The sequence below is a fragment of the Myotis myotis genome, unplaced genomic scaffold (genome assembly GCF_014108235.1).
Source record: "Myotis myotis isolate mMyoMyo1 unplaced genomic scaffold, mMyoMyo1.p scaffold_m19_p_15, whole genome shotgun sequence".
NCBI lineage: Eukaryota > Metazoa > Chordata > Mammalia > Chiroptera > Vespertilionidae > Myotis > Myotis myotis.
Window position 1 is genome coordinate 40,945,157 of NW_023416319.1, and position 27,951 is coordinate 40,973,107.

Below are 27,951 nucleotides of genomic sequence, written 5' to 3' on the forward strand. Positions count from 1 at the left end.
TTTCAGCAAAATAATTTTATTTTCTAATACATAGTAAACATATACATCCAATACCGCGCACATTTATTCACAAATGACTTCCAAATTCCAATAACTGCGTTGATATTTAAGCCTGTGTTAAAAGTTATCTTAGCTGAGATGAAAAATGCTTTCATATGGCTAACACACTAAATATATTGGGTTGGTCACAGCAGAATTTCCTTTGTTAGTTAGATTAGTTCTATAAATTTAAAGCTTAGAAAAGCCACTACTCTTGCATCTAATACTTCCAGATGAGTATGATGCAGTAATATCAGCTTGTATTCCAGAGAAATTTTCTTAGTTTTTCTGGTGATGGAACCATTTATCCACTATATTCAGAGAAAAGAAAAACAAATTAGAACCTTCATTAAGAATCAAAATATACCCAACATACAACAAAGAAGAATATACTTGCTTTAATGTATCCTACTATTGATTACCATAAAACAAACTTTCAGACTTGCAAGTTTCACTATGGCAAAAACAGGCAATTTACCAGTGTTTTCTTTTAGGCTTCATTACTCTTGATACTAATCATATAAACATGTGATTCTCATTAGAGGAACCTGATAGCGAATTCTAACTCTATAGGGGGAGAGAACTCAGTTCTGGGTAAAGCAGCATATGGCCAGTTGGGGACCCAGAGTCCACGAAGCATGTACCCAGAACCCAGAGAGTGGGTCATGGTGTGGAAACAGCTGTGATTAGGGTTGGCACCGAAGGTGGTACGTACAACCATTTTTTTCCTACATACATTATGAAACTCCACAAATGTTTCTTCTCCCCTTCCTTCTCTTTCTTTGTATGGATGTGGTATGTAAGATTTATCTATAGATATAATTTTCCCACACATTCACACAAGGCTTAATGTAATTTTACTAGAATATTGTTCTTACCATCTGCAGGTATTGTGCAGGCAGATTCACATGGTGGTGGTAACTAAAATAAAATGTTAAAATACATTAGTCTAATTCTTTTTTAAAAAACTAAAAAAAAGGATACTGACAAAAATGAAAATGAATCTGAACAGAAGACAACTATCCTAATTTTTAGGTTCAAAAAATAATAATTTATAGGAATACAAGGTTTGCTCTGCTGCTAAAAAATGTTAACAAACTCAAGCCTCTTTAAATGACATATATGAGAATAAATAATAAAACTAAATGTACTTTGAAATAAAGAATAAAAACTGATTTACACACATAGTGATTTAATATATATTATATATATATATAAAATGTAGGCAGAGTGTTCTCATTGAAAAGTTATGATTGCCAACCAATAGCTTTTCCTATCCAATTTTTCTTATTCGTTTCAACTTTGTCAGGATTCATACATAAAGATAAATATACATTATTGGCTTCATCACTAAATTATTTTTCCTTTTACTCAATTAAAAAGCAGTACAAAATCAGACCTAATTTTCTTTTGTTTTCCTTATTTAATATTGTAAACGAGAATAAATGAAGATGATCTAGTTAAATATATTAGTTAATCTGAATCAGATAAAAAAATAGTACAAAAACAAAATTATGTCTTTGATAAAGAGTTTACTGTCTTAGCCTGGCTGGTGTGGCTCAGTGGTTGAACACCAACCTATGAACCAGGAGGTCACAGTTTGATTCCAGGTCAGGGCACAGGCTCAATCCACAATGGGGGGCATGCAGGAGGCAGCTGATCAATGATTCTCTCATCATTGATGTGTCTACCTATCTCTCTCCCTTCCTCTCTGAAATCGATAAAAATATATTTAAAAAAATTTTACTGCCTTACATGAAAGTCTTTTCTAGGATTATGAACTGCCCCTGCAACATTACCTAAAATGTGATAACTTTAACTGACCTTGACAAGTAAGTTGCCATTGATTCTTTTGTGAAACATGGCTTATAATAGGTACACAGGCACTTGGGTTAGTAGTACAAATTGTACTAGTTTGCTACCTGACCAATTTAGGGTGGACTAGGACACTACTCAGCTTTTACATGCAGTCAAATGTCTGCTTAGGTGTGTTCACGTTTTGTAATTTCAAGACCTCACACAGTAATGTGCATACAGGAGGTACTCAAGTACTTGGTGAAAGCAGTACTTTCCCTCCCCATTTAGCACCATATTTGTCCTTTTTCAAGGAACATTTACGTACAGCATCCACAATGGCTTTGGCAGCATCGGGATCACACTTGAAGGGGCTCTCAGACACTGTGGTATTCATGCTATTAAATAAAACAAAGGTAGTCATGAGTTGCAGTAACAAAAATTCTCTCACAAGTTAAAAAACAAGTTGAAGATGGCAGGCAGGAGATTCAAGTTCAATTTACTTGAACCTCAGGTTTATTCAAGTTGCAGGTACAAAATCGGTATACATAAACTGTTGCACTTCTATACATTAATAACAAACTATCAAAGAGAAATTAAGAAAATAATCCCATTGTCCCAGCCAGGTGGCTCAGTTGGGGTTGGAGCGTCGTCCCATATACCAAAAAGCTACCTGAAAAGATGTTTAACATCAATAATCATCAGGGAAATGCAAATCAAAACCACAATGAGAAAATCTCACACCTGTTAAAATTACTGTCATCAAAAAGACAAGCGACAAAAAGTGTCAGCAACGATGTGGAGAAAAGGGAATCTTTGTGCACTGTTTGTGGGAAATGTACACAGCCACTATGGAAAACAGTGTAGGGATTCCTCAAAAAATTGAAACTAGAACCAACATATGATCTAGAATTCTACTTCTGGGTATTTACCTGCTGAAAATACTAATTCAAAAACATATATGCACTACCATTGAAGCATCTATATAGTTAAAATTCTAATATGCAAATAGACCGAACGGCAGAACAACCGAACAACTGGTTGCTATACGTGTGCTGACCACCAGGGGGTGCACGTGGAACATCTGGCCGAGGCAGGATGGTGGAGCAGGTAAGCAGGGGTGCCAGACCAAGGCAGGGTGCCGGTCACTGTCATCGGGGCCAAGCCTCTGGTGGTTACTGAAAATTCTTTGCTCCCACGCGTGCCATGGTACGGCCCAGCACTCGCACCTGCTGGCGGCGCCTGGTGCCAGCCCGATGGCCTAGCACTGTCAGCAGGTGCGAGCTGCGGCTGCTGGCCCTGATCGCCCCTGAGGGCTGCTCCACCTCCCCATTCTGCCTCCTTAATGCCTTTCCCAATCTCTTACCCTCAGAATGTTCTGATCTCACTGCCCCCCTGACAGTTTTAGTTTGTCCTTTTCAGGTATCTTCTGGTCACTTTTCAAGTGTTTATCTACCTTCCCACTCACTTGAACACTGAATGACAAAGAAGACACAAGTGCTAAAAATATCAACTAGGAAAAATATTTTTGGAAGGAAGAATACATTCAACAACAGAAGCTCTTTTCTAAGTGGAAGTGATGACTGTGTTATGGTTGTTAAAACGTTTGGAGCAAGCTGGTCTGCTTTATGTGTTAAACATGAAAAGAGTGAGTGCTTACCAACTGATTCCTTTTCCATCAGTTTTCTTTGTCACTAATGCTCTCCAATAGTCATGAGTGCTTTTAATAATGGCAGTTGCAAAATCCTATAATTTGAAGAGATATGCATTACGATGTTAGAAAAGTATTCTTATCTTAGTATCACCATTTTCCCAAAGCCTGGTAACTTTGTCTCTTTGAATCATTTCCTTGAGTCAAAATGGAAGAAAACATTCAAATGAATAAATCAACATCAAGTCAATGTCTTCAGACATTTTTTAAATGATCATATAGTCTTTAAATGGTAACAGTAGGTTAAATTATAAGTCTCGATACAAACAGACTTAAAGCCACAGTTCTGAATGACACATTACCTTATCTTTAAATTCCGCATTGAAAGAAAACTGGTTCTCTGGTTTTCCATCAGGAACCTTGTACCTTCTGAACCAGTCCACAGTAGCTTCCAGGTAGCCAGGTTTCAGCCGCTTGACATCATTAATATCTTAGAAGAGAATAAGCAGATTCCAAGGTGCATACGTAATTATTTATGTGATAAAATATCAAGTACATCTTTCCTTTGAAAGAACTGTGGGATGGTTATGAAAAAAGTTCAAGATCACATTAGAGCTAACCACCTTGTTGAGAAGGGAACGCATATACACACTAAAAGGAAAAACTAGTGTCTTAGAATACCTCTGACACTACATGCTCAGAGAACAACCAGTACAATAGTAACTTCTATTAGATAAGAAGAAGGAGAAGTGATTGGAGCTACATAATGAAAGAACAGTTTGGCAAACGTTTGGTAATTTCTATGAGACGGACAGACGATACTAAGAAAGACAGGTTGAGGCTCTATTCACAGAGCCTCAATTCACCACAATTACATACTAAAGACAAAAATGGATGACACTGATGACCACTGATGCGTTACATAGTAAATGTGACTAGACTATTCTAACTGTAGTGCAGTATTGACATTCTATATCACAATGCTTTTGTTCTGGCCAACAGCAAAGTGTTCTGTTTAAAATAACTCTTTAAAGTTTCTGTACATCCATCAACTTTAAATGATCAAGCTGCCCCTCAATGCAAGCAAACAGAAGATACAAGTGCTAAAAATATCAATAGAAAAAGTGTTTTTTGGAAGGAGGACTACATTTAACAACAAAAGCTTATTGGTATTTGTATAAAATAACATTAAGTCCAATTTATATCACACACAGTTAAAGAATTTCATGCATTTTGTTTCATAGTACCACTAAAAGTATGAAAAGTTTACAAAGTGAACTGGGAACTGTTTAAACACTGATCAATTTCAAGGAACTTATAATAATTCACACAAAATGTGTCACCTAATACAGAACTAATCTGAAAATCCGAAAATCCCAAGTATGGGGTATTTCCTCAGAAATTTTCTGACCAATTCTCCTATTCTTCAGGCACCAAGTGAGTGTCCAACAATTCAATTTAATAATGACACTACTGGAATTAGCGTCTGATCCCACAAATTAAAGGGCTCAGTCCCAAAAGACTTACCCCATTGTACATACATCTTTGCATATATTTCTGAGGAATTCCATGGAACAGACACTCAGAAGTGGGTCAAAGTGATATTGGTCATAATACCAATTTTCTATAAATGCTCTAAAAAACAATTTTATTTGGGATATTTAAAAAATATTTCTCATGTAGAAGATGAAAGTTTATCCTCCTTTCAGATGGTGCTTTTTATTTCACAAACCCTGTTCACCTCTCATTTGCTTTCCCCATAAAATGGTATTTACAGATAATTATGAACGTTACCAAGTTAATATACAGCTAATAAGTCAAAGAATCCACATCTCAGCACCTGGTCCAATGATCTTTCCAATAAGAAGAGAAATCTTTCTTTTATTAATCTTAACAAGACAAATCGTAACAAGATAAAAAAAACCTTTCTTGGCACTACCTGGTAATGACAGAATAATAGTGCTGTAAGATCTCCTAGCTTACACAATTGTGATTGAGAAATGTCAAATATCCACAATAGGAAAATTTATAGAGACAAAAAGCATATTAGTGATTTTCAGGGCCTGGGAGGAGGAAAAAATAGGAAGTGATTGCTTAAAGGTACAAAGTTTCCTTCTGGAGTGATGAAAATGTTTTGGAACTAGATAATGGTGATGGTTGCACAACAACGTGAATGTACTAAATGCCACCTAATTGTACACTTCAAAATAGTTAAAATAGTAAGTTTTGTGTAATGTTAGTTATACTGCCAAAAAAGGGGAATGAAGTACTGAACATGTTACAATATAGATGAACCCTGAAAACATTATGCTAAGTGAAGCAAGCCAGACATATCATATGAATGCATTTACATGAAATGTTCAGAATAGGAAAATCCATAGGGATAAGACAATAGGTAAGTGCCTGCCATGGACTGAGGGAAGAGGGAGTAGTGTGTGACTGCTAATGGATATGGGGTTTCCTGCTGGAGTGGAGAAATGTCCTGGAATTAATAGTGTTGAAGAAAAAGAGAGAGCAAGGGATTGAGGACCTATTTGCAGAAATAATGACTGGAAACCTCCCTAACCTGGTGAAGGAAAAAGACACACAAGTACAGGAAGCAAAAAAAGTCCCAAACAAGATGAACCTAAAGAAGCCCACACCAACACACATTACAAATAAAATGCCAAAAGTTAAAGACAAAGAGAAAAGCAGTTAGTTACCTACAAGGGAGCTCCCATAAGACTGTCAGGTTATTATTCAATAGAAATTTTTCAGGCCAGAGGAACTGGCATGAAATATTCAAAAGGATGAAAGCAAGAACCCATAATCAAGATTACTCTACCCAGCAAAAGCTATCATTTGGAATGAAGGACAGATAAAGAGCTTCTCAGACAAGAAAAAGCTAAAAGAGTTCATCACCTCTAAACCAGTATTACATGAAATGTTAAAGGGCCAATAAGGAGATGAAGGAGAAAGGAGGAGAAGAAGGAGGAGGAGGAGGAGCAGGAGGAGGAAAAAGGAGGAGGAGGAAAAAGAAAAAGGAAGAAAAATATGAATAAAATGGCAATAGCTACATATCTATCAACAATTACTTTAAATGGATTAAATAATCAAAAGACAAACAGTAGCTGAATGGATAACAAGACCTTTACATATACTGTCTATAAGAGACTCATTTCAGATAGAAAGACAAAGACTGAAAGCAAAGAGTTGGAAAAAGATATTCTGGGAACAAACAAAAGCTGGGGTAGCAACACTTACACCAGACAAAACTGACTTTAAAAGAAAGACTATATAAGAGACAAAGAAGGAGCCAGTAATTCCACTTCTGGGTATGTATCCAAAGAAATACAAAACACTAATTCAAAAGGATATAAGCACCCATATGTTTATTGTAGCAATAAATGAATGGATAAAGTAGTGTAGATATACAATGGACTATGACTCAGCCATAAAAAAGAATGAATTCTTGCCATCGGCAACAACATGAATGGACCTAGAGGACACTGTGCTGAGAGAAGTAAATCAGAGAAAGACAAATGCCATATGATTCCACGTATATGTAGAATCTAAAAAACAACATAAACAAACAAGCAAAATAGAAACTCATAAATACAGAAAACACTTTGAAGGTTGCCAGCTGGGAAGGGGTAGAGTGAATGGATGAAAAAGGTACAGGGATTAAGAAGTACAAACTGGTAATTACACGTAGTAGTGGGGGTGTAAGAAGTGCAGTACAGCCCTAGCCGGTTTGGCTCTGTGGATAGTGTCGGCCTGCAGACTGAAGGGTCCCGGGTTCAATTCTGGTCAAGGAAACATGCCCAGGTTGCAGGCTCAATCCCCAGTAGGGGGTGTGCTGGAAACAACTGATCAATGATTCTCTCTCATCACTGATGTTTCTATCTCTCTCTCCCTCTCCCTTCCTCTCTGAAATCAATAGAAATATATTTTAAAAAATAAAATAAAAAGCACAGTACAGTCAATAATATTTTAATAATTATGTATGGTGTCAAATGGGTTTTAGTTTTATTGGGGTGATCACTCTGTAAGTTATATAAATGTCTAATCACTGGGCTGTATACCTGAAACTATAATATTGTACATCAACTGTAATAGAAATATTTAAAAAAATTTTTAAAAAGGAAGTCCTTAGGGACTCTTCTGTGCTGTCCATAAACCTTTCTGTGATGATATAAACATTTAAAAAAAATGATGACTTCTAATGGCATGTGAATTACATTTCAATTAAAACAAAATTTTAAAAATAAATAAATAGACCTACTGAGGGCAAGTATATGAGGAAGGAAAGGAGAAAACAGTAAACACAAACTCTCAGATTTTTGTCTTTCCTGGAACGAAGGAGAAAATTTGCTCAGTTAATTACTCAGAAAATTTACTCAGCATTAGAAACAGCAGTGCTTTGTCAAATGTTTTGCTCCTCCGTTCTTTAAGAGTTTGAAGGCATGAGCTTATAATTCTGTCGTTATAGGTTAAGGGGTGCATCAGATGTAAGCACAAATACTTCAGACTCTTTACACTTTCTTACCATTATAATTGGCTGCATCGGGATCATCCGCATTGATGGCAATCACTTTCCAGTCGGTTTCCCCTTCGTCAATCATAGCCAATATGCCCAGAACTTTCACCCGGATTATTTCACCTCTTGCACAGACCTGAGAGTCAATAACCACAGTCAGGACAATACCACAGAATGAAACTTTGGAAGAAAAACTTTACTTGATGGATAGTAGGAAATAAGGAAGACACCAATTTCTGCAAACTTACCTTAAGATTGTTCCTTTAAGCAGTTTTTTAAGAGCTAAACAAGTAACTGCCCATCAGTTTTATCAAAGTTGAAAATGTACCCTTACTACTTATAGGTCCTAAGAAAATCAGTAACATGATTCAGGATAATTAATCTTTCTTTCAACGGTCATTGAGTGTGCCAAACCCCCCATAATTTTGTTTCAAATATATATTTTAATGTGCTTTTATTTTATAGAAGCCACTGAGTTAGACATCATACAATATGACTGAACTTGATGACTTAAGAAACTCAATGACAAGTTTCTTTTCAGTTGCTTACTATTTTCCCAAGCCTGAGGAAGTTCATAAAGATATATAACTACAGTTAGAATCTTAAAGCAACCCTTCTTGATACAGGAGTCCCTACCATCAATGTCCAACTCGTGAGGTTACTGGGCTTGGGTCAATTGCAAGGTTTGCCTTGTGTTGAGATGACATTTGCTTCTTAGGACCCTTCATCTACTGACCAGTCATCTGCCCTCTAAAGCAGAACATGTCTACTTCTTCCACATATATAGGGTGTCCGCCAAAAATATATACACACTTTTGCCCTAGACCAGTGGTCGGCAAACTCATTAGTCAACAGAGCCAAATATCAACAGTACAATGATTGAAATTTCTTTTGAGAGCCAAATTTTTTAAACTTAAACTATATAGGTAGGTACATTGTTATTAACTTAATTAGGATACTCCTAAGGCTTAGGAAGAGCCACACTCAAGGGGCCAAAGAGCCACATGTGGCTCGCGAGCCGCAGTTTGCCAACCACGGCCCTAGATGATTTGGTTCAGTGGATAGAGAGTTGGCCTGCGGACTGACGCGTCCCGGGTTCAATTCTGGTCAAGGGCATATGCCCGAGTTGCAGGCTCGATCCCCAGTAGGGGGCGTGCAGGAGGCAGCTGACAAATGATTCTTTCTCATCAGTGATGTTTCTATCTCTCCTCCCTTCCTCTCTGAAATCAATAAAAAATATATTTTAAAAAATGTATACACACTTCAACAGCTGATAACTCACTTAATTTTCACTTATTTTTAGTAATAATAAACACTGACTTTATAATCATTCAAAGTGTATATAATTTGGGGGGATACCCTGTATGTATAGCCATATACACTTATATGTACATCTTTTTCTAGGCTAGGTTTAAATATACAAATGCTTTAAAAGAAATGGAAGCTTCTAATCACCTCAAGTGACATCATTATTCATAATATTTTTTAAAGTATGAACTTTATATATTTCATTAATATCATCTTAGCACTAAAGAAAAACATTTCAGATTACATTACCTTGCTTCCAATTTCACAGACATCAATTGGGTCATTGTCGCCACAACAACCAGTGTGTTTGTCATTGTGTCCAGGGTCTTCCCAAGTCTAGGGGGGAAAAATGCTTAGAGCATATCATTCCTATACATGCTACTGACAGAATGGATCATGTTGACATTAAAACATCACATGAGTCTTTCTGCAAAAATAGTAATCTTCAGCTATTTTTTCTCATTTAGAAAAACTTTTACTCACATTTAAGAATCTTAACTACACATCATAATTTTAATTAAATACCAGGGTTCCTATTTTGCACAGAATGCTAAACTACATTTAAGCTTTAAAACAGGCAATGATCACCCGGCCAGTGTGGCTCAGTGGCTGAGCGCCAACCCAGGAACCAAGAGGTCATCAGTCAATTCCAGTCAGGGCACATGCCCAGGTTGTGGGCTTGATCTCCAGTAGGGGACATGCAAGAAGCAGTCGATTGATATCGATGTTTCTCTCATCGATGTTTCTATCTCTCTATCCCTCTCCCTTCCTCTCCCTCTAAAAATCAATTTAAAATATTTAAAAAATTAATAAAACAGGCAATGATCCTATTTAAAAAAAACAAAAAACAACCACCTGCCCTGGTTGGGTGGCTCAGTTGGTTAGAGCATTGTCCTATACACCAAAAGGTTACGGGTTCAATTCTCAGACAGGGTCAGGGCACATATCTAGGTTGCGGATTCAATCCCCAGTTGGGGCATGTACAGGAGGCAACCAATCAATGTTTCTCTGTCTCTCTCTTTCCCTTCCTCTCTCTAAAATAATCAATCAAAAAAACAAACATAGCCTTAACCAGTTTTGCTCAGTGGATAGAGCGTCGGCCTGTGGACTGAAAGGTCCCAGGTTCGATTCTGGTCAAGGGCATGTACCTTGGTTGCGGGCACATCCCCAGTTGGGGGTGTGCAGGAGGCAGCTGATTGATGTTTCTCTCTCATCGATGTTTCTAACTCTATCCCTCTCCCTTCCTCTCTGTAAAAAAATCAATAAGATATTAAAAACAAACAACAAAAAAAACATATCCTCAGGTGAGGATTAAAGAGAAAAAACACACACCTAATAACGGAGACAACTGCAAACACAGATATAGGCCCAAATACTTACTTTAAAAATATATGAAAAGAAAACTGCTTTGAGGAATTCTTGGTACTTAATATCTTGTACTAACTAGATTTTCTTTAAAATAAATTTCCAAAGCAGAAGTAGGTAGGCAGTAATACTAAAACAGAAACTGTGTTCTGATGGTAAAAGTGTCATCATTGACAGGAGCTAAGATTGAAAAGTTTAATCGGAATTTTCTGAAGCTTTAAGTTACTGGCTTTCTTTCAAGATAGAGTCCTTACAAAGAATCCCATGAAAAGAACAAATGACCTATGTTTACCAAAAAATCAAGTTTAAAACGTAGCTGTTGTTTTGGTTTTCTCTCCTAATCCAGAAAACTTTCTTGGATTTGTTTGTCTACTCAGCTGGAGTAAAGCGAAAAAGATAAAAATGAAGGGTGATAGAGAAGACCGGATGCCGCAAAGCCAAATCCGCCTACAGAGGAATAAGAATTTCAGCACTGTTTTCCCAGAGGGAAGGTATTTCAAGGCTAAATATTAAATAAGTTGAAGTACAAGGCAAAATGATATAATTAAGGCAAGCTAGATGAGTTTGACCTATGCTTGGTTAAGTTATAGATTGTTTCACAATAGGTTCCACTTATTGACTTAATTAGGGGTCCTCAAACTATGGCCCGCGGGCCACATGCGGCCCGCTGAAAACATTTATCTGGCCCGCCAGGTGTTTTTGCCGCCGCTGTGTGCATAGGAACTTGTTCATAGTTTTTTTTTAAACTATAGTCCGGCCCTCCAACGGTCTGAGGGGCAGTGAACTGGCCCCCTGTTTAAAAAGTTTGAGGACCCCTGGACTTAATGGCTAATAAAAACAAACTATTTATCAATAGGGAAAAAACAGAATATTCTGTGTAAAAATCCTAAATGCCACAGCATTAGCCTAACCAAACTAGAATTTAATCTGTTGATTACTCATAATAGACATGATTTTAGTGACTCTTCACTCAAATGCTACATAAGGACCTACTACATAACACTGACATTGCACTGGGGATAAATTTGTAAACAGTGCAGATTATCTCCTGTCTTCAAAGGGTTGACTGTTCAGGAAAATCCTATTTTTGCTTTACCACAGAGAGCTTGGCTTAAAGAGGGAATCAGGACTCTAAACATAAAGGTCAACAGCTCTGTGAACTAAGTGCTTTATTCCTCACAATAGCCATATGAGCTAAGTACTATTAATATCTCAGGGGGAGAGATTCATGTCTCAGGAAGGAAGAAACAAAGACAAACGAGGTAACTTAGGGAGTGGCAGCCTTGGGATTTGAACTCTAGTCTTTTTGGTGCCCAAAATCAGTGCTTTTATCACCATTAGCCTACACTGTCTCTCTTAATACAGATTTGCCACTCATTCTGTAAAGAAAGAATTTATATAATTTATAATGAGTCCATATAGAAAGATAAATATTTCAAAATGGAACAAACTTTCAAACATGAAATTAAACATTGTAAATATTTGCCTTTTAGGTTATCTTGGAAAGTTATTCAAGGAAGTATTAAAATTAATTACCTCTTATGTTTTTAAAATCTATTATAGCAAAAACTTCCTGAAGATGTTTAAATATTTTTTTACTAACAGCAGTAAGTTCATTTTTTTGTAAGCTAAAAAGTACATTTCTAACAATTGCACAGAGACATACCTGAGGGATGGCACCATAGTTCCAGATATATCCTTTATAAGGGAACACATTTGCAACATAACGGAGTTTTCCTTTTTTCACATCTTGTTTAATTGGGTTTAAAGGGTCCTTTGTAGCAATCTGAAATAAAAATTTTCTAATCATTGCATATTTGGATGTAAAATCCTATTCAAATAAGGATTTGAGGGAATTATGGAATGCACACCCCCTAGTTCCACTGTAATGACATATTTTATCTGTAACATTTTTATAATTTGAAATAAAAGTTTCTCCATAGTCCGCCTTTAAGTGGAAAACATTTGAGGTATACAGGAACTATCAAGAAGGGGAAAAGAACATTTAGTAATTTCAGAAAGCAAAACTAAAGTTACCTGGAATAAATCCTAACATTTGAGAAATAAAAGATTTTTATTAAAAAGGTAAAATAAATATTACCAAATTCAGCTTTCCTTCAGAGCATTTAAAATTATTAAAGCATTTGAGTATCTATTACATGCAAAGTGTGGTTACATTTAAAAAGCTTAATTGACATAAAACACATAAAAAATATCCTTAACAAAAAGCCAAATATCTTATGTGTCATCAGAAGGAAATTAACAAAATGCAACAGAAATTCCAATAAGATCATTTGTGGCTGGGGGACCAAGGAAAGCCTATTGACTCTGTGAAGTCAATGATGGACTTAAAAAGAACAAGACAGAGGAGAAAAAGATAATTCCATGCTTTGGGAACTCCAGAAGCCAAGATGTAAGGGAAGGGAAGTCTGTAGCATATTTGTAAATTCTAAATAGATAAGTTTAGTTGGAACACAGGAAATGTTTGGCAGGCAATGGGAACTATAACTGGAAAATAGATTGGGACTAGAAAGAGGTAACCTTGGACTTTAGCTGTTTAACCCTTGAGCAAATCAGTGTGGCTAGATCAAAGCTAATATCCTACATCGTACTATCAAAGGCAAACATACCTCCATTTTTGCATTAGACCAACGTGGTACTTCAACTACCATGTTGAACACATCCTGAAAAACAGAAGGTCAGATGGTCACAGGAGCTAATTTATTCTCTTCAATGAGCAGGCCCTGGTTCCTCCAAAGAAAAACTGTTCATTGCATCTGATCTTTGAAGTCAATGGACTTTCAATAAAATGCATCAAAAAATAAGACAGACTGATGGATGAAGAGACAAAGCAAAATATTACTTTTGCAAGATATTATTCTTGCAAAATACTATTCTGCGAAAGTATTACAAAATCAAGGTGGTGGGTGTATGGTTGTCCGCTATATAATTTTTCAAACTTTACTGGGTGTTTTATATTTTTCCTAATTAAACAGTTGGGGTGTATGTGGAAAGAATCCTATATAATAAAAGGGTAAAATGCAAATTGACATTAATGGTGGAACGAACAGAACAACCGCTTGACCAGTCACTATGAGGCACACTGACCACCTCTCGATCTCTTTCCCCGGCTGGCAGGCTCCCATTGCCCAATGGTGAACGGGGAACTGGGGGTAGGTGGCGGCGGGGGGTGGTGGGGGAAGGGGGAGCGGGGCCGGCTGCCAGGGAAGATGGCCCTGATCACAGGCCAGGCCTAGAGACTGTACCCATGCACGAATTTCATGCACCGGGCCTCTAGTGTTTCTATAAAGGGAAATAGTTTCTAAACATAACAGAACTTGTATCACTGAGGAAGCCCATCTTCAAAGCAATCATCTCCAATGCCTAGTCATTTCCATTGTGACTCTGAAATCACTCAAAATGTTTTTGAATCACCTGTTTCAGAGGTGGTTCATAAGACAAATCCCAAATCAGTTTAATTATTTTGTCATAGTTTGGTTTTAGCCTCAAACAAAATGAATCACCCCCATTATTCTCCCAACTTGGCTGTCTTTAAAAATCAGCACTCCTCAAAAGGACACTGAAATAAAATAGTATGTTCTAAAAATGTTTTTACCAATAGCATTTCTAAGTGTAATTAGTTTCCAGCCTTAATATTGATTACTTAAAAGTGAATGATACATTTTAAAAATTCCGAAGAGCTTATTATTTAGAAACACAATGACAGAAAATCACAGTCATCTCATTTTGCACACCTACATCAAATACCAACTTGACATAGGATCTCCAATTAAAACTGAGCTTTGAGGAGTCAGAAAATTACTTTTGCCATGGAGCAAAACTTTAAATTCAGTTTTTCAGTTGATAACCTCAATAAAAAGCACACATGAAGCCAAATCTTCAATTACTCTGTTATAAAATATATCTTTAAAGTTGATTTAAAATCAAAATCATTTAGTCATATAATTTCTTAGAATTACATCTTTGCTATTTTGCATAAAAAACAGGGATTTATAGAACTGTATACCTGAAGCCCATGTAATTTTAATAACCAATGTCACCCCAATAAATTAAATTAAAGATATACAAACAAAAATCAGGGACTGATGAACTATAAGAGAATAAGTCAAAGGTTTCAAGTCAATAATTACTTTGCTGCTACTTTTAACCAAGCAGAAAAGCTACACAGATTTATATTAAAGAGTGTAAATCTTAGTCAAACCAAGGGAGATTAAAACATTCCTTGGGTTTTGTTCTAAACATCCTGACGCCTACTTGCTAACAACATAAAAACCACAGAGAATGGAGATAGTTTTCAAGATCTATCTAGTCCCACTACTCTGGTATTTTAAAATATAGGATCTGTAAATCTATGATACTAGAACAAAGGGCTTTTAGAGTTTTTACAGCAGTAGCCTAAAGGCTCACAAGATGGAGCTGTTACTCTGAGATGAGAAAACCTAAGAGATCCATTGTTAATTTTTTTTTTTTTAAGAAAATATACAGAATGGCCGAAACCGGTTTGGCTCAGTGGATAGAGCATTGGCCTGCGGACTGGGGGGTCCCAGGTTCAATTCCGGTCAAGGGCATGTACCTGGGTTGCGGGCACATCCCCAGTAGGAGGTGTGCAGGAGGCAGCTGATCGATGTTTCTCTCTCATCGATGTTTCTAACTCTCTATCTCTCTCCATTCCTCTCTGTAAAAAATCAATAAAATATATTAAAAAAATATATATACAGAATGAATATATTGCCTCGAGAAAACAAAGTAGCAAATAGAGCTGAAATCATTAATTCAAAGTTTGGAAACTACATCAAACTCTTCAATGGAATTAAATGATAAATATGTATAGATTTCAAAACCACATTACCTAATATTACAAACCTGTGTAACTAATAGAAACAAAAACAAACAAACAAAACAACATTAGCTGGGCCAAAAATAGCAAGGAGTATCCTGCAAGGAGCCACATATCCAATTGATTCATTTTTTAACGAACATTTACTGAGCACCATCATTAAGTGACATTTTTCTAGGCACTGAAAACTACCAGTGAACAGAGTACGTTTTTAACTCCCTAAAGAGCTGGATTTCCAAACCAGGTCCTTCTGGCCTGTAGGCCTCAAGCTACAGCTTGGGGTCCACAAACCGAGATGAGAGACTAGCCTGCAAAATGAATGTTTAGCACATTTCCAAGTGTATGTAGATGCGGTAGTGATTACTGTATTTTTTTTTTTTAAAGCAAAGCAGTGCATGTGTAGTTTTTATTATCATAAGGAAAAGTGTTCAACCAGTTATTCCATTGCTAGAAAAATGTTTGCTGTTAAAACATGCATTCTCATTGGAACTCTTGTGCAGTTGGTAGGAAAGTAAAACAGCACACAGCCTCTAGTGGAAAACAGAATGGCGGTACCTCAACAAATTTAAAGTAGAACTGCTATATTGTGCATTGTGGACAGAGCTGACTCAGTCTTGAAGCTAATCTGCCATATCAACTGCTGTCCGCCAACCCCATTTGGGAATGTACACAAAACTCTGCAGTGAGCCACTCGTGACCTTATCTGTCTCTTAACCAGCTCTGACACCAAGGCATCTGGGCACCTGGAGGTCCCCCTTCCCTTACGTTAAACAATCATTTCTTTCCCAGCACCTAGACTCAGTGTTTTTAACTATAAAACACAGACTCTGGGGGGTGGAAGGTGCAGTGGATATCCAAGTCACCTTGCCATCTCCCAGGATGCACCTCGTATCTCAGGTGCCTTAATAAACGTAATGACAGGGTTGTCAGCCTCATGCTCTAGTCTCTCAGCCCTGGGAAATTGTAAGTCACAAGTGGTGAGCCAGCCAGGAGACCTAAGAAACGGGCCTTTAGGAAAAAGGCACTCATGGGGAAACCCCGGTTGGCCACCTATTTCCCTGTGGAGAAGGGTGGCCCATACACTAGATTCCTGTGGACTGCCATGTGAGTACAAGGACACCCCCAAAACACTGGCCATTCTTATGCTTGTTTGAAGAAGTACACATTACACATTGTGGTCTGGAAGGAAAGTACATGGCCACAGCTTCGGGCTGGCCCCTCTTAGGGGTGGTTCAGCTGGCCACCGACACCCAGCTAGAGGCAGGAGCCAGGGTTAGAAAATTAGAACTGAAACTAGAAAAAGATATCTACAACTTTGCTAGCATGAGGACTGGCTGATAGAGGCGGTGGGGAGTAAAGATCCTTTGAATAGATACCACTTCTTTTATGCTAGCCATGAAGTCTGTTTGCATGTTCATGTGTCGATACATATGTTTATAGATGTGTAGCATTTTCTGCCTCCAGATGGTATTAGTTGCTTTAAAAATAAAACAAAAACTACTTAATTGGTTTAAAAAACAAACAAGCACTTATAAGGGTGGGCTATTCTAAGATTTTCAAAAATACAAGAACTAACCGAAATGTTTTTCAGGTTTATGTGATCTAAGATTAATCTTTAGTAGAGCTAAAAAATAAATTTGGATCTGTTAATAAATACTTCTTATGCTTTGTTGAGGAAGCATATGTTTCAAAAAATTATGAAATAATAAAAAAAATTATAAAATATATTTGCCAGTAAAAACCCATGTTTCTATGTCTGGCCTGTGTGGCTCAGTGGTTGAGCATTGATCTATGAACCAGAAGGTGATGGTTTGATTCCTGGTCAGGGCACATGCCCGTGTTGTAGTCTCAATCCCCAGTGGGGGGCATGCAAGAGGCAGCCAATTAATGATTTTCTCTCATCATTGATGTTTCTCTCTCCCTCTCCTTTCTTCTCTGAAATATATATATTTTTTACAAACCTATGTTTCTAGGTTATGAAAGAAAAATAATGCTTTCAGTAATAAAAACTATAAGGTATAAATATGTATTTTTAAGAGGGAAAAAAGTAATTTTGTCCTAAAGTGAGGCTGGTTGTTTCAAAATCAGAAAGAAGAAAAACAACAAAATCTATTTAAAAAAAAAAGTTGTTGAAGGTTTAGGAAAAGGTTATCTTTTTTTCCCAAAAAATATATTTTATTGATTTTTTACAGAGAGGAAGGGAGAGGGATAGAGAGTTAGAAACATCGATGAGAGAGACACATTATACCCTATATAATAAAAGCCTAATATGCTAAGTGCCCAGTCAACTGGTCAGCTGTTCAACAAGTATAATAAGCTAATGATATACTAAGGCCACTCAACCGCTCACTATGATGTGCACTGACCACCAGGGGGCAGAGAGTGGACTGGTCGCTATGACGTGCACTGACCACCAGGAGGCAGATGCTCCGACTGGTAGGTTAGCTTGCTGCTGGGGTCCAGCCAATTGGGACTGAGTGAGATGGGCCGGACATGCCCTGGAGCCCTCCCGTGGTCCCTCCTTGGCTGGCCAACCTTCTGCATCCCTCCCTGGCCCCGATTGTGCACCAGTGGGGTTCCTCAGCCTGGCCTGCACTCTCTCGCAGTCCGGGCTGAGGGACCCTCCCCCGCCCTACCGAGTGCGCAAATTTCGTTCACCGGGCCTCTAGTATACATATAAATATATAAATAAATTCTTTCTTACCTATTCATCCATCAAAGGATACAGGTTGTTTCCACATCTTGGCTATTGTGAACAATGCTGCAATGCATGTGGGAATGCAGATTTCCTTTGTATTATACCCAAAAGTGGATTGCTGGATCATATGGTATAAACCAGCAAGAAACCTATACCTTGATTAGGCTGATAACTTCACCGATTCAACAGGAATATTACAGTAGCATGGTGATCCTAGGTCTCATCTCCAAACTGGTTAGTTTTCTTGTGGATCAAGACAGTAGTCTGATAAGTCATTTACTAATGAATAGACTATGGCTATTATTAGTAATGTAGTTAAGTATGTATATACACGAAACATGCTCTTAATTTAATTACATTCTATCTCTGAATCTTAGCAGTAAAGTTAAATGTATCTTTATTGAGAGACTTATGAATGCCTCATGACATATGATCTGTTTCCATCACTGAACCTGAAGCCTAGTGAACTTGACATGCTGTACTGAAAAATTACATACGTGGCTCAAATTAGCATTTTCTATTTGACGAATCATGTGTTACTCTAGATAACTTCAGCAATTAAGTAAATATCAGATTTAGGAAGAAATACAAAAAATCATGATTCTACCACCCTTTCTTTTATTTTTGTTTTGTAATAAAATTTGGAAAACTGGTAGTTGAATTTTCTTCTAAATTTATCTTATTTATTTTCTTTTCTTTATAAAAAATCAAGCAAAGTGTCTGCATTTTCAGTTGTCAAACTTTTCTAGGATTTTCAACAACTGAGAATTCTGACCCTAGAAAATTACAATTTACTATAAATATGCATTTTCTGAGGGAAAAAATGCACATTTATAGCAAAATGCAATTTCAGAGAATTCAGAGAACCTCAGAAAGCCACCAATGGCCATTCCAGGGCCTCAGAGCCATCAAGGACCCTGAACTACAAAACTGTATAGCCTTCCCAAAGGAAGAAAGCTCTTAGTTCCTTTGCATTCTAAGCTAAAAAAATAAAAATAAAAATAAAAAATGAATTAAGCAAGTCTTTCTTTCCTGCATCATCAAAGAGATGTTTACTATAGAGAATGCGGAAAATACAAAAAGGCACTAAGTAAAATCCACCCACAAACATGCCTCATGGGAAGTAGTATAGCTCAGTGGTTAAGACCACGGGTTCTGGGCCTGAATGCCTGGCTATTGCTTATGAGTTCTAGTTGGTGATCCCAGATAACAGGGTTAATAAAAGAACCTAGCTTAGAGAATGACATGATGGTTAAATGGAATAATCCACATAAAGGGTTTAGTTTAGAGCCCAAGGTATGGAAAGCATTCAATAAGTATTAACAATATTATTTGGCTTTTGAAATAAAAATCTTTAATAAGACTTCAACAGCAAGTTAAATATATAGAATCATGAGCTGTCAGTGTAGAATGTAACAAAATTCCACTAACACCAACAAGTGCTCAGAGGTAAAGTAACATCACAAAACCAGTCAGTGATAAAACCAGGACTCAAATCAAGATTTGCTATCCATAAAATAGAGTTCTCAAAGTCTTCAGATATAACCAATCATGTGGTCAACATAATCAACGTATTTTTATTTGTTTGGTTATTGTGTTTTGAGACTTGCTTCAAGAACAATATATGCATATTTAATCAGCACAAATTAATTTTTTTATAAAGTTTATAAATCACAGAAATTATGGTTAGAATAGCTGTTTTCAAATTTTAGTCATCTTAAAGCTCATCTGAGGGGGGAAATAGGAGCTTATTTTTACTTATACATGTCAATTAAGTTTAATTGTGATAATTTTCATCTATGTTTTGAGTTCTAACTTTGGTTTGGCAAATGCAAAACCAAAAGGTAAAACAAAACAACTCAGAAAACCCAACCATTCTATATAAATAACAAGCTGAGAAAGACAAACAGTGTTTATATTATTAATTCTGTAATATTTTTACAACTCCAATTTATGGAACAGAAATAGAAAATTCAAAAGAAGGCAATCCCTAAGAAAGTGAATAATCTGAAAAGCATCCATTTGAGTAGTATAGAGGAATCTCAAAATTTTGGGCACTGTACAGTGAGATAGTATCTTTAAAAAGCTAAGAATGATACACACTGCAAAAAATAGTTATATTTCTCAGGCATCAACCTATTTAATTAGAAGCCTGACTTTTTTTTAAGAGAGCAAAGAAACATAGTTCCATATTTACATATGCTCCCCATAGTCACTGAAAAGCAAACAAGCCTATATTGTTAGAACTAGTACTTAACATCAAAGTTTAAGATGGAATAGAAAAATACCAAACTTCTAAAATTAAACATCAAATCATATTTGAATACTTTCGCATTTAGATAAAGCTTTAATTTACCCAATGTTTCACATTGTTTATGCTCTTTTTTAAAATTTTAAAATATTTTTAAAATTTCTGGTATCTTAGAAATTTTAAGCCAGAAGACACTCTGAACTACATGTGCTTTTATATTTGATTCCCAAATAGCCCCAGAGCAAAGGACACTCTTACAAACCAAAAAATAACAACAAAAATCCAGTGAGTCCTTGCCCTTGCCTTCTTCTACCCAATGGATTTGGAAATAATTCAAGCAGCGTGTCTGAGTTATGATTCCCAGAACTGGCTGGATTGATTACCTAATGGCATGTATCCCAAATCAAATGCTCTCCACACTGAAAAGTCCTGACTTGGAGTAGGATAATCCTTTGGGCATTTTCCTTAGTAGAACTGACTGTGTTAATGCTAAAGGTACCTTCTCTCATTATCATCTGCCTAATGGATGACCATGTTAGGTATAAGGCCTATGGCAACACACATACAAAAATGTATGTAAACTTAATTACATTGGAATTTTTGTTGTTAATCCTCACCCAAGAATATTTTTTCCATTGATTTTCAGAGAGAGTGGTAGGGAGTGGGAGACAGAGAAACATGATGTGAGAGAGACACATCAATTGGTTGCCTCCGGCAAGCACCCGGGGGCCAGAATCCAGCCTGCATGTCCTTGACCAGAATCAAACCTATGACCCTTCAGTCCGCAGGCCAATTAGGGTTGAAATATTTTTAAAATCACACTCTTCTGTAGTCAATTGAATCAATCTGTTATTTTACTTAGGCTATAATCCAAAATAATTTATGTGTACCACACCCTTACTCATTTTGTACACAGTGAATTTCCTTAAAAATGAAACAAAGGAACTCTTTCCTGTTTCTCAGGCGGTAATCTGAAGTACTGAAGTTCACTGAGGAATAGACCACTAGCGAAATACAGAGTTGTTGCAAGAGCTTGTGCTTTTGAGCCACCTTTGGGTGGTACAAGAGCAAAGTATTTTTTTAAAATATGTTTTTATTGATTTTAGAGAGAAAGGAAAAGAGAGGGAGAAACATGGATCAGCTGCCTCATGCATGCCCCCATCTGGTGATCAAGCCTGCAATCTGGGCATGTGCCGGTTTGCAGGCACATGTTCAAACCTAGGAATTGAACTGGCGACCTCTCGGTGTATGTATGAGAGGACGCTCAACCAACTGAGTCACACCAATCAGGGCTAAAAGTCTTCATTTAAGTAATCCCAGATTACAGATACAACCAATCCGTATGAGACTTCAAGGAGTCACAGAATAACCTGAGTGAAGATGTTTTACATGACACCAATCTAGTCTTCAGTTTCCTATTATGAAGAAACTTGAAGCAACAAGAAGATTAGATACCACAATTGCTATGATCATTCTAGTCCTTGGCTAGAACATTGTCAAGTCACTTATTGCTATGGTCAGAATGTTTGTGTCCCCCCAAAATTCATGTTCAAGTCCAAAATTCATATGTTGAATGTATGTGTCCCCCCAGAATTCATACCTCAAAGATGATGGTATATTAGGTGGGACCTTTGGAAAGTGGTCAGACATGAGGGTAGAGCCCTCGTGAATGGGATTAGTGCTTTATAAAGAGGCTCTGCAGAGCGCCCTGGGCGCCTCCGCCACGTGAGGATACTCTGAGATGTCTGCAACCAGAAGAGGGCCCTCCCCTGACCAAGCTGGCACCCTGATCTCAGACTTCCAGCCCCAGAACTGTGAGCAATACATTTCTGCTGTTTATGAGCTACCCGTGCTGTGGCATTTTGTTACAGCAGCCCGGATGAACTAAGACAGGAGCATTGCTTTAAAAAAACACAACACAGCCCGGCTAGTGGCTCGGTCATTGAGCATCGATCTATGAACCAAGAGGTCACGGTTCGATTCCCAGTGGGGGTGTGCAGGAGGCAGCCAATCGGTGATTCTCTCTCATCATTGATGTTTCTATCTCTCTCTCCCTTCCTCTCTGAAATCAATCAATCAATCAATAAGTAAATAAAAATAAAAACACAACACAGCTGTATGTCAAAACAATGTTTTCTTCCTTAGTACAGCTGTATGCCAAGGTGCCATCAATAAACTTAGGGTAATCACTTTATACTTCTTCATTACTCAAAATGGTGTAAGATGTTACTGTAAAGTACTTTGCTATACATACGATTTATACAAAAAACATTCAAATGATGCCTATTCAAGAGGAAGGAAGGATCCTGAAGTTCACATCAACTCCTAGGAAATCAGATGTAACAACGCAGAGTCTGTGAGTAAATACATGTTGAGAATCCCACAGGAGAACACATGCCAATCAGAAGTCCCTCCTGTAACATCACTGGCCTGGGGCTGTTGGTTCCCCGGCCTCCAGTTAGAGCCCCAGCTCAGGTAGGCTCCTTGGAAGCAACACACAGGTTGGATTTTCTGCCAATGTCCAAGTGTCAATACAAACCTGCAGCTAACTTCCTGGTAGAAGTAAAATGAATTCGTCTGTTCCTCTCTGATAAACAAGCACAGACAAATAGTGAGACAGCACACCCAAGGATAAAATTTCATCTTTACTAATATTCTAGTTGTGCGCTGGGATATGATGCTCACATGCTTACGTACAGACATCTAGCTAAAGAAGATCAATAACCTATGTAGCGTTCACAACTCCAAAAGATCTGCACTCACTGTGAATCAAGCTTCTTGAGTAAATGAAAAAAAAATGTTTTAAAGGTAGAGAAAAGAATCAAACATTTGTTTTTGTGTCAGTTCCTAAATTCAGTACAAACTTCTATTAGGAAGAAGGCTAAAAAAGCTGTGTTTTCTTTTTAAATGACTATTTAAATCTGTACAAATAATGCATGCTCTTTATTAAAAGGTTAGGAAACATAAAAAGGCAAAAATGAAAGTAAAAATGAAAAGAGTCACTAGCAATTAATTTTACTTCCCAAGGATCACGAGTATTTTGAAATATATGTAGACTTTTTTTTCCTAGGGAAGTAAAGATTCTTTCCATTTTGTGGTAAGCCTATCATCTGTGCTAAAGTTAGATTTCTTTGGCTCACTGTATATACAGGAACAGGCACCTCTTTTTAGAAGTCTGTGGACTTACCTTTATTAACACTATTTGCAGATCTTAACTCTACCGTCCATTAAAAGTACTGAATTTTTCTGTATTCACTGAATAATCTAGTTTATTTTTTATTATTTAGTAAATATTCCACAGCCCAAATTTTGGGCTGGCTACTTAATTTTAAAACCACTAATGGAGCACTAAGGTTTTAGTTCCAAATGCACATACAAAAGACACCAATGTGATTTTTTTTGTTAATCAAGGCAGCTTTAAAACATTTGCTTCTATTCCTCTACTCCTTCCCCAAGTTATAGTTGCTTCTTTAACTGAATAATCTGGATTTAAGACTGACTTCTTATTTAGTCAATGCCCCTTAACTCACAGCACAATGAGGCATTTTAAGAACTTATCCTATATAATAAAAGCCTAATATGCAAATTGTCCCCTCGCCCAGGAGTTCCACTGGGAGTTCAACCAAGGGTGGGGCTGGCCAACCGCTCTTGGCCCCTCCTGCTCCCACCCCCCTACCCCTGCTGGCCCTGCCCTGGCTGCCTGTGGTGGCAGCAGTGGCAGCAGACAGCTAGGGGAAAGGAGGCCCCGGCCAGCAGCTAGCAGCCACTAGAGACCCTACCCATGCATGAATTTCATGCACGGGGCCTCTAGTTAAAATATAAGAAAATCCATATGTGGAACTATCTGACCTCAGTAACGAGACTGGGTTCAAAAGATACGAACACCTTACCTTATCTGCATAAATTGGAATATCATGAAATGGAGATATATATTGTCCCTTTTCATTTTCTGCAAAATAAATTAGAAAAAGTTATTACTTTTTTGGTTAATTATATGAAGTACACTTTTAAAGAAACTTAATTTTTAAGAGCAGTTTTAGATTTACAATAAAATTGAGAAGGTAGAGATTTCCCATATACCCCCTGCTCCCATATGCATAGCCTCCCCTAAAGTCAACACCACTCACCAGAATGGTACAGTACACGTTTTTACACCAAGATTTTATTCCCACAAAAAACTGGTTGTCTACTCCACCTTTCCTGACTCTCCTCCAAGACTGGGTTAAGTTTTCACCCCCTGCATTCCTTAGGCATCTGAGAGGTACTAACCTCTATAATGAGGACAGGGACTGCCTTATCCTTGGGCTCAAAGAGAAGGGAGGGGGTCAGTTTGCTGAATTATAAACCATGTTGCCTTAAATACTGTTCCAGGAAGACAGAGCCAGCTGAGATTATGATTTTGCTTTAGGATAACCAAGTTGCAACAACACCTTCACAGGTAATTTCTATATTCTAGAGACCAAACTACCATATCCAAAAAGTAATTTAAAAACTTCCCTATTTTTCTCCAGGAAACTTAAAAGTCGGTCCACATGGCATCCCTTCAGGTTTAGAAACCAACAGTGACCACTCCCATCCCATAAAGTCACCTGTGACTGCTGTTCAACCCACTCTCAGTTTTAAAGAGGTTGGCAAATGTAACATTACAGAAGATAATATATCTCCTATTAAGGAAGGAGTCCAAGAAATATATGACTTAAAAAAAAAAAAACACTTAAAATTATACAATGATATAATTGGATCTAATTATTGGTATTCTTAAGTTCCAGAGAGTTCCATCAGGTAAAAAGTTACATTAGCCAGTGCCAAAGTCAAGCAGTGGCGTTGGTCTTCCATCATGGCTACCAAATATATCAAATATTACCAATACACAATCTGAAAACTGTTTGTTCTGCAAATATAGCGTGAATCTCATCCAAACCACCCCCAGTCCTTCAAACCAGTCACCCCTCTAAAACCCTCCTACCGAGGAATTCCTGTGCCAACAGCAACTCCGGAAGAAATAGTTCAGTGACTTGTCGAAAGTCCCTGCACTGCTCTTGCTGCTATTTCCAACATTTAAAAAAAGTGGAGAGTGGCAGCCTCCCTGAATTTCACAGGGTAGTCTAATATTCAACCAGATGTGCAAACTCGAGAGTTCACCTACCTTTTCCTCCCACCCCGGGCTACTTTTGATAGGAGCTCCGTTCTTTCTCTCCGTATTCCCATTAGTTCCCTTTGGACCCACTCCTTCCTGCCCTTCACACACACGGAGCGCTCACAGAAATGAGTGCACCTGCCCATTTCCTCCCAAGTAAAACTGTAAAGCAGTTGAAACAGACGTGCCCCTGGTGACACTTCTCTGCACGCCTCCAATCACCTAGTCCTAATGGCTAGGGGAGCGGGAGGCAGAGTAACGCTGAGGGTAAAGCCCAGGTGGCTTTCCGCCGCCTGCAGGGCATCGGCGGTGCGCGCCGGAGCGGAGCGCGGTGCACGCAGCCGGCAGCCTCCTCCGCTCCGGTGCGGGTGGGCAGGTGCCTAGACCCCGGACGCCTAGACCCCGCACCGGGAAAAACTCGGCTCTTTCTAACTCTCTTGCCAGGCTGACGTCACCCGCTTGCCTGGAAGGGAATGGCTTTCTGTTTCACTGGCGGCTCCCAGCATCAGCGCTGTGGGAAAGCAGGCGGCAGCGGACAGGCAGGGGCGCTACCAGCACCCCCCGCCCCCCAGGGATGGTCGGGGCCTCAGTCTCCCCGTCCCTAGAGCCAGGGGCGGCACTCAACCCGCTCAGGGCCCAGAGTCAGAGCTACAGAAGGAACGAAGGTCCCGGGGGATCTCCCCCGCCGCGCTCCAACCCCTCCTTCTTTTCTTCCTAATTGAACAATCCTCTTAAACGGATTCGTTTACCTCTAGGCACCTTTCTAGGGTGACTCAGAGGTTTCCTTTTCCCATCACACACAGCCGAACACCTGCAAAACTAGCCTGGCCCAGGTTCGGGTCCAACCCAGCCCCTGCCGTCCCGCCCGCGGGCCGGACCTGTGAAATGGGACGACCGGGTCGGCCCAGGCCCCAGGGACCGGCCGGAGGAGCCCACCCCGCGCCCGGGAGAGGGGCTGAGCGCGGGCCGCAGGCGCCCAGGCGGGACGCGCGGCGAGGCCCGGGAATGAATGGAGGGGCAGGCGGGGAGGGACCGCGGGGCCGCCGGACTCACTGAAGAAGACTCGGTACTCGAGGGAGAAGGGCGCTGCGCGCTCCTCGCTGCTGAAGCCGCTCATGATGCCGAAGACCAGCCGCCCCGCCACAGAGCAAGCAACCCGCACGCGGCGCCGACTGACAAGGGAGCCCTCCGCGCCTGCGCACTGCTGGACTGGACAGGGGAGCGGCGCCGGGAGCCGCCTTTAACGCCGCTCGCCGGTCCCCTCCACCCTCGCCCGCCCACCTCGCGCGCAGGCGCACTCCGCCCGGCCTGGGCGTCCTTGAGTCCCAGCCCCGCCCTCGGGCTCCACCTCCACAGCCCCGCCCCCTGGCTGCAGGGCTGGGCCACGTGGCTGGCGGCCGGTTGTGGCTCAGCTCTTTGGCCTGCGGACTTTGGGGCACTGACAAGAGAGTAAAAGCTCAAGTTCTCGGTTTGGACCCGCTAGGAATTGGCCGCGGACCTCTTCCCAACCACAGGCACTGGGAATTCACCTTTGATTCTCACACACCCTTCCTTACAGAGTGAGTCCTTATCTCAGAAGTCCTTTATAAGTCACCCACCCGCTTTACCGACTGGCCCTGCCTGTGGCCGGTCGTCATGGTGTTCATTTGCATTTGTCTAATCCATAAGCAAAGCTGAGGCATAACACCGACAGCCTGTATCGGCTGGCACCAGCGAAGTATCAGTCCTACCACTTTGTAAGTGCATGACAGCAGCCAAATTGCTGTTAACGTCTCTGACTCAGTTTCTCATCAGAGATAGTAAATGACTATTTCATGGGTTGTTGGGATGATTAACCGAGTGATACACGGCAGGAGTTGGAGGAAGAGCCTGGCTCCTTGCAAGCACTCAACAAGTATGACTTGTTATTCTCACCCTCCCCAGTGGAGGAGGATTTACTTCCCCCGCTTCCCCTCCTTGTTAGACTCACCCCAGTTCCTCCTTGTTAGACTCACCCCAGTTCCTCGGGGACTTGAGATGGAAGCATTGGAAAAGTTCAGGCTTGAGCTCAGGGTCCCTTGAGGACATTTCTGTCAAGCAGAAGCACTATGGAGCTTATTTTTCTACTGTTGTTCCAATTTATCAGGCCAGACCCCCAAAGCTAAAGTCTAATTGAGGTTGTTGTGGGCAGAAATTTGCATCACTTACATACCCAATCTATATGGTTAAAAAAAAGTTTATTTCAAAATCCTAATTATAAATTAAGAAATGAGTATTCACATTTCACAGAATGCTTAGTTTTATTTTAAAAGTTAGATGGCCAGGGCTTCTCACAAGGGTGCCTTAAAAACT

At 39.1% G+C, this 27,951-nt stretch overlaps 1 protein-coding gene across 1 annotated transcript; it reads right to left on the reverse strand.

Moving 5' to 3' along the window:
- PPA1 (inorganic pyrophosphatase 1) lies at positions 1–26,893 on the reverse strand. The gene is made up of 11 exons (XM_036336969.1): positions 26,674–26,893; positions 24,374–24,432; positions 13,307–13,360; positions 12,343–12,462; positions 9,561–9,647; positions 8,013–8,139; positions 3,847–3,974; positions 3,494–3,579; positions 2,162–2,231; positions 918–960; positions 1–350 (listed from the first exon to the last, which is right to left on the reverse strand). Exons 1-11 carry the CDS (start codon positions 26,735–26,737, stop codon positions 319–321), a joined length of 870 nt encoding a protein of 289 aa, XP_036192862.1. The 5' UTR covers positions 26,738–26,893; the 3' UTR covers positions 1–318.
- Between the last annotated feature and the right edge of the window lie 1,058 nt (positions 26,894–27,951).